This window comes from Cervus canadensis, chromosome 26 (assembly GCF_019320065.1).
Source record: "Cervus canadensis isolate Bull #8, Minnesota chromosome 26, ASM1932006v1, whole genome shotgun sequence".
In the NCBI taxonomy this organism is placed as follows: domain Eukaryota; kingdom Metazoa; phylum Chordata; class Mammalia; order Artiodactyla; family Cervidae; genus Cervus; species Cervus canadensis.
The window spans coordinates 5145492-5153637 of record NC_057411.1 but is presented as its reverse complement, the minus strand read 5'-3'; the positions used below and the strand labels follow the sequence as shown (position 1 = coordinate 5153637).

The window sequence follows — 8146 nt, the reverse complement described above, 5'->3', positions numbered from 1 at the left end:
CCAACAACTTTGAACAGAAACAGCACTGCCTTCACCTGCTCTCTCCTAGACTGCAGGGAGCCACGTAACATTTATGCTCCCATTTTCCTTCCTTCAACCAAGTTCAGGTTAACAAACAAAAGTCAGCTTCTTCTCTGTTTCCACTTGCTCTTCACCTCTTAAGAGTCAAGCAGTTGGAACCCAGAGATCAACAGAGGCATCCTGACCTTGGAAAATTCAGTTAGGGTTGACTCGAAACCCTTTCGCACCAGAAGTGTGTTGAAAGTTCTAACTCTCGCCCACTCCCCTGGATTTGGGGTAGGAATACCAGTTTATCTCATTTTACCTTACTTTAGTGGGTTGTAACTCCACCATCCTATTTCCACCAAATTATAAAATATCTTACCATCTTGTATATGCCATTTCTCCCCTACACCAGCCATGGAATACAGACAAATTACCTTGACTTTCCCACTTACTTAGCCCTAAGACCAACCATGTGGGAGGCAAGCAGACCAGGCTGGTGGCGGGCAGTCTTGCGAGAGTTTTGTGCTGTTCAGGCCTCTCAAGCCTCTGTTGAGAACTGTAACTGTCCGTCCTTGCTCCCCTCAGACATTCCACTTCATTATGTAAAACTTCAAGCATGTCTAATAGAAGAGAGAATGTTACAATGAGCCCTATGCTTCCATCACTTAGTTTCAACAATCACCAACTCACAACCAAGAGTCGTTTCATCTATATGACTCATCCACTCCCATTGGGATTATTGCAAAGCAGACTTTAGCTAGGGCACCCCAAGTGGCACTAGTGGGAAAGAACTCACCTGTCAATGCAGGAGACATAAGAGATGAGGGTTTGATCCTGGTTTGGAAAGCTCCCCTGGAGGAGGGCATGGAAACCCACTCCAGTATTCTTGCCTGGAGAATCCCATGGACAGAGGAGCCTAGTGGGTTGCAAGGAATTGAACATGACTGAATCAACCCAGCACACACATGCAAACTCTAGATATCACTTCATTCACAAATGTCTCAGCTTCCATCTCTAAAAGAATTGCTTTTAAAAGCATGACCAGGACTTCCCTGGTGGCCTTGTGATTAAGAATCTGCCTGCCAATGCAGGACACACGGGTTCAAGCCCTGGTTTGGGAAAATTCCATCTGCCTCAGAGCAACTAAAGTTTATGCACCATAACTACTGAAGCCCGTGGGTCCTAGAGCCTGTGCTCCGCAGCAAGAGAAGCCAGCACAGGGAGAAGCCTGCACGCCGCAGCTAGAGAGCAGCCCCCGCTCGCCACTGCTAGAGAAAGACCACACGTAGCACCAAAGATCCAGCACAGCTAAAACATAATATTTTTTAAAAAGCTTTTAAAAGCATAACCACCGTATGAATACCCTCCTAAACATGATCAACAGCACTTCTCCAATACCAGCAAGTACCAAAGCAGGATTCCTCGCCTCCTCTCAGCAACCCCCAGTCCCAACCACAGCTAACTGAGATGACTTGCACGCGTGTATCTCTGGCAACTCTCAGGTCTCTACGCTGCCACCCAGACCCAAGGACCACCTACCTGAACGCGGTGGACTGCCTCCCGGGCAGAGCAGGCTCAGGGCCTACAGCCCGCAGTACTTCTAGGAACTTACAAAGATGGTTTAGTTCTTTTTATACGAGAAGGAAAATATGAACTTTTAGTTTAAAAAAAGTCTTAATATAAAATATAAAAAATATGTTCATCTTTAATATAGTCATAAAATATAATTTTAATATGGTTTAACTAAGCTTACCTAATGAGAACTTTCAATTAAACTTTCATCTTAAAACCAGAGGAGTGAACCATGGAATATTATCAGAGGCAGAATAAAACAGTTTCAACCTTTATCCTGTGTCCTGAAAAATTTCAGGACTTTCTGAGCTAGTGGCTTTAAAAAAAAAAAAAATCCTTTGATAGTTTTGGTAGACTATGAATAGTCTCATTGATGCCATTTTCCAAAATGAACAATATTAACTTACCCAAATTTCACAAATCTAATAATACTATTCTCCACCTTTCTGCTAATAAGGAGCTGAAAATCACTCCAAGGCTTAACAGAGACAGTTAATACAACCATCTGGGAATAAAAGCTGCAGAACGGTGAACATTTGCAGCTGTAACACTTGACAGTTAAAAGGGGTGAGAAGACATTTGAAGCTTCTTAGAGAAATTATTATAACTTTTGGTAGTTAATCACAAGCCTCTGTATAATTCCTCAATAATCTTATTTAATAACTGCTTCTTTAAAGGATTTAGGAAACTTTCAATTTATACACAAACACAAAATAAAGACAGGTACACATACATATGAACATAAACACACACATATCCACTCCAGGGAGCAAATAAAAACAAATTCAGATTAAAGTATTGATACAAGTAACCAAGCAGAAAAGCGGCACAGACCAGCTGTCAATCTCCTGGGGTAGTGGTGGGGGTGATGATGGTAGCAGCTGTTATTTTTTGGTTTCCTGCTATGATTAGGCACGATGCCAGGAATTTTATTTGCTGAGGGGGCTCACCACATTTGAACATTACATTCATTAAGCGCTAAGATTCTTGTGTGCAAGTCAGAGGAGACAGGTAAAAAGTGAACACAACTTAGGGCTTTAAAGACAGAACTGGAGTTTGTGGCAAGACGCAATCTGCTTAAAAGTAGTTTGAATGTCATAGACTCTCACCTTTCTTACTGAATTTTCACAGATATCCTTGAATAGATGTTTCTTTATTTGCTGTTTGTCTTAAGGGTCATTTCCAGAAACTTTAGTTTTTGTTTTACTTGGCTGTGCCAGGTCTTAGCTGTGGCATGCAGGATCTTCCATCTTTGCGGAGGCGCCCAAACTTTAGTCGCAGCATGTGGGATCTAGTTCCCTGACCACGGTTAGTTCCCAACCCAGGCCCCCTGCATTGGGAGCATGAAGTCTTAGCCATTGAACCACCAGGGAATTCCCCATATTTCATTTTAACCAATAAACCTAGCTTTTTTTCTTTTCCTTCTATCTAAAAAAACAAAAACAAACAAACAAAACCCCCAAAAATCAAACCAAAACTACTGCATGCTATTACCTCTCCATGACACCAGTTATTAGCTTAACATAAAGGCTTTAGAGATAGAGCTCAATCATCTGTAAAACTGGTTTCCAAACAAGCTCATATTCATGCAAATCTAGATAGGCCATAAAAGTTAGTTTACTCCATAAAATACTAATCCATGGAGATAATAAAACAAATTAAATTTAAAAAATTCTGGGTGGATGCAGTTTGACAAAGCATTACAGTGCTTACCAAATGCCTAGTTTCTGTCACTCATGATAAATGACTCTGAGCGTGAGAGAAGGAAGAGGCTGGTGGAGATGGAATCATTTAATCTATTTCCTGTGGAAACACGAGGCAGCACTGTTTTTTGTGGGAAAGCACTGCCTTCACCCTTGGCTGCATGACATTTATGCTTCTGCAAAATGGAGACCAAAACACTCCACCGCAGCAACCCCAAGAAGAACCAAAAGACTCCATCACCTTATTCCCCAGAAGAATCAGTCTTTTGAGCTACAAAAGCTGCCCAAGGCTCCCTTCTGCTTCCAGCTGTGATGATAAATAAATAGTAGTAAAACATAAAGTCTACTGGTTTAATCAAACATTTTGAGAAATGAAAAGCTATCCTCCAGAATACTGCTTCATAACCTTTTCCAGGTCGTGAATTAGTTTCAGACTATGGACTATGATAAGAACCATGGATGTGGACTTCTCCGGTGGTCTGGTGATAAAGAACCCAACGACCAGTGCAGATGACATGGTTCATTCCCTAGTCTGAGAAGGTTTCACATGCTTCCAGAGAAACTAAGCCCACACGCCACAATTACAGAGCCTGGGTGCTGCAGCTAGAGAAAGACCACAAGCAGCAGGAAGATCCAGCACAGCCAAATAAAGAACCATGGGTGCTATTCCCAGAACACTCACATACGTGCAATTGTACATGGACTCATAGAAGATCTATGGACCCTGCAAAGGCTGTCTTCAGACTCTAGGTTAAAAAATTCTGATCCAGAGTAAGCAGAAATTACCAACTTCATCAATAATTTGATTTTAATATATAACTATATCTTTTTATAAAATGATACTTCAATTTGGAGCTGAAAGTTACAATTTGACTTATAACTCTATGGCAATATAATCTAGGCTGGATCTCAGTGTTCTCGCTTGTAAACTGAAAATGATAATAATTATCTCATAAGGTTACTGAATTTTCTTTTATATGTATCTAGTGCAGCACTTGCCACAAAAATATTGAATAAATGTTCACTTACTCATTCAAAAAAATATAGTAACCTGTTTCCTAAATTTCATCTACAGATTATAGAAAGCATTTTGACTTATCCACAAAGGCTTCACCGTTTTTCAGTGTTACTTCTTGGTAATGAGGGGGCAATGGAAAAATAACACGAAGAATGATTTCAGTCTTCAGGATTTATTTGAGAAGACAGTGAGATGAGATCAGCTACTGGAGAACATAGATCTCACCAGGAAAAGAAGAGCAAAACCAGCAAATGTAAGGAGGCTTTGTTTCTTCAGGTCAGTCAGAGCAATGAGACCGATAAGACGTGCATGAGGAAAGAAGTAAGGATAGTAAGGCGGGCTATCATTTTCTCTTTAAAGCATGCTGGAGTCCCCAGACCTGCTAAAGACATGATTGCAGATCACGCAGCGTGTTCCCTGGAGGTCCTGTGTGTATTGAGGGGCGGGGGCTACAAACCAACAGCACCAGACTAGGGAACTGCGGCTTTCTGGTTTTAACGTATAATAGGTTCTGCCAACTCCTGGATCCTCGGAGAACACTGTGTTTTCAAAGCAGCTGGCTTGACTTTAAAGACTTCTGGATCATAATATACAATATGCATAGGAGTCCTGAAATGGAAAAAAAGATTCGACTTGAAATAGGATGAAAGGGAAAGAGAACTAACACTCCTCAGGCATCCACTATATGTTAGGCACCGTGATATTATCCCGTTTTACACTTGATCTTAGCCAAAAGGCCGAGAAGCGATTCTTATCCCGTTTTGATTTTCATAAGCATCTCATAAAACAGGTATCATTGACCTCCACTATACAGGTAAGGAGATGAAAGCTCAGGCAAGTCGTAAGAATGACCTGTGGTCAAACCTAGATTTGTGTCAGATTCCAAGGCCTTTCCTCTTTCCATAGAAAGTGAATTCTGGAAATTCCTCAATAATTTGGCAATGTTAAAACAAAGCCAGACAGTTCACTAGTGAACTTGAAGAAATCATGTTTTTTTGAAGTTTCCATCCTTAACCACCAAATAAGAATTTTGCTACCAGGACAGAATCTTGAGTACCTGGTCTTACTCTTCCCTTTCCTTTGTCAGTGTACGGAGAATAAGTGCCATTTCATTTGATGTTTAACTTTTTTTTTTTTTTTAAAAAAAGAAAAAACCTATTGCAAAATTTTAGAATATTTTATTATATAACATTGAATATATTTCCTATTCCCTGAGCTCAAGACTACTGCAACTTTTTCAGTTATGTTTTCTTGATGGTGCTAGAAAAAGGGGATCAAGTATTATCCCTTGAAGGTAACAAAATGAATTGAGGTTCAGGCAAGTTGAGAGGTCTTCTGAAAAATGAACAGGAATTAGAGGCAAGTTTTTCTTTGTTTAATATATTTTCTGATTTATTTGAAATAGTTCATCCATGTACATGATGCAAAAACGTTCAAAAATTACAAAAGTCTATTTAGGGAAAAGTAAGTCTTCCTCCCATCCTAGCTCCCTAGGCCCCCAAAGTAACCATTGTTACCCGCTGATTATGTACTCCTCTGAGATAATATAAGTGGGCTTCCCCCATGGCTCAGCCCATAAAGAATCTGCCTGCAATGTAGGAAATTGTAACAATTATGTTTCTGTCCTATAATTTGTTTTCCTCAACAATATAAGTATAGATGTGTGTGAGTCACTCAGTCCTGTCCCACTCATTGCCCATGGACTGTAGCCCAACAGGGTCCTCTGTCCATGGAATTCTCCAGGCAAGAATACTGGAGTGGGTAGCTATTCCCTGCTCCAGGAGATGCTCCTGACCCAGGGATCAACCCCAGGTCTCCTGCATTGCAGGCACATTCTTTATCACCTGAGCCACCAGGGAAGTCCCAACAATAGAGATAGATTATTCCCCTAATAATATAGATAAATAATCCCATATCCATAATAACAGAGTTGTATCCTAGGTCTAAAGCTCAATACTAGTCCACTATTTAATTGAAGTCTTATCAACAATTCATTGTAAGAAGACCATAGATTTGCCACAATAAATGTAACAAGTGAGATGATTTAAAAAAATCTATTGTTTTCCTACAACTCATTTCACTGACCTTACTAGATCAGCTTTTCCCTCAATATCCCCAGGCTCTCCTGTCCCATCTTAGCCTTTACTTGACATACCTTGCATTTGGGTTAGCTAGTTCTTGAACTCTGGGAGATATCTTGGAATGGAGAGCAGCATAAGATACTGGCCAGAGGGCATTGCGGGGAGGTAAATAATCTTTATGAAGAGGCTTGGCCTTAGCTAGAGCTAGTATTCGAGGGCTAGGGTGGGCCAGCAAGGCAGCGTGGGAGATCTATAGTGGAAACAAAATGACAGAAAAATCTCACATCTCTCTTTCCAGGTATAGCCTTTATCGAGTCACCAGTATTTCTCTCCTGATTCCTCTCCGAACTGGCCTCTCTGCTTCCCTTCTTGCCCCGTACTATCCAGCCTTCACACAGCAGTTACTGAGGGCGAGAAGGTGCATTTTAACAAGCGTATTCCATGAGCCAGAGAGTGTTTTCAGTGATCTGCCTGTATCATTCCCATGCAATCACCATAATAACTTGATGAGGGATGTACTTTCTAAGGCCCAAGTCAAATCATGTCACTCTCAGGGTTTAAACCTTCCAGCAGCTTTCCATTTTGCTAAGAATAACATTTAGGCTCCTTACTGTGGCCAAGAAGGTCCTACATGATCTGCCTGCTATTGTCCATGACCTCACCTTCCTTCCATCTCTCCCTTGATCACTAAGACCCCAGCCACACAGGCCCCTCTGGCCCAGCTCTTTCCATCTCAAGACCTTTGCACTTGCTAGTTATGCTTGAAACTTTCTTTCCCCATTCTTGTCATGCCTCCTCTTCCATCATTCAAGTCTCTAGACTCAAACATCACATTCTCAAGAAGCTCTTCCCTGACTATCCAAGATATATCGGCCATTCTAATTACCCTCTTCCACAATACTTAATCTTCTTGACAGAACTCACCAACATCTGCCTTAGCTCATTTATTTTATTGTTGGTGTGTTCATTGTCTGCTTCTCCCCACCAGAGTATAAGCTGCTTGGGAGACATACCTGTTTGCCCAAAACTAGACTAGATTCTGGAGCATAATTATTGCTGAATAAAGATATGTTGACTGACTGACTCATTGACTCCTTTTGGTCCTACTTTGGAAACCACATCTGCAGGAGGCCTTTCTATTATGTTGCTTTATTGGTAAAATAGGAAAGATGACATATAGCTACTATTCTCTCTCTCTCAAGAGTATAATTATCTGCAGTAGTTGCTCAGTCACGTCTGACTCTTTGTGACCCCATGGACTACAGCCCACCAGGCTACTCTGTCCATGGGACTTTCCAGGCAAGAACACTGGAGTGGGTTGCCATTTCCTTCTCCAGGGGATCTTCCTGACCCAGGGATCGAACCCTCATCTCCTTCGTCTCCTGCATTGGCAAGTGGAATCATTTTTTTAAAAGATTTTTTTTAAACCCCCAAACAATTCTAGCAACTAAAGACGGCTATAATCACATACCAAGGAAACCGAGAATCAAGTTTTGATTTGTCCAAAGGTCACAAGTCATTTTAGCAAACTCAAGTCATTCTCTCAAGGTTTTTTTTATTTCCTAGGGGATTTCCTAATAGAATTCCACATCTAATCCTCAGATTCCTATAATGATGAAATTGGTCTGACTTCCTTTGGCAACATGATCATTAGGTATTTATTGAAAACTCGATTGGGATTAGAAGTCAAGTAGCCACTACAGTGAATGGAGGGGAGTGTCCGGGAGGAAGAGTGAGGGAAACCACCAAAGATGTTGGGCTCTGTG

At 41.1% G+C, this 8146-nt stretch overlaps 1 protein-coding gene across 1 annotated transcript in view; it reads right to left on the bottom strand.

Moving 5' to 3' along the window:
- Positions 1–4575: 4575 nt before the first annotated feature.
- THEGL (theg spermatid protein like) overlaps positions 4576–8146 on the bottom strand; it is a 37490-nt gene continuing 33919 nt past the window's right edge. The window contains exons 8-9 of the mRNA XM_043448059.1: positions 6455–6630; positions 4576–4908 (exon numbers count right to left, since the gene is read on the bottom strand). Of these exons, the coding sequence (XP_043303994.1) occupies positions 4794–4908; positions 6455–6630 (291 nt within the window). The 3' untranslated portion in view covers positions 4576–4793. The remainder of the gene's footprint in view (positions 4909–6454; positions 6631–8146) is intronic.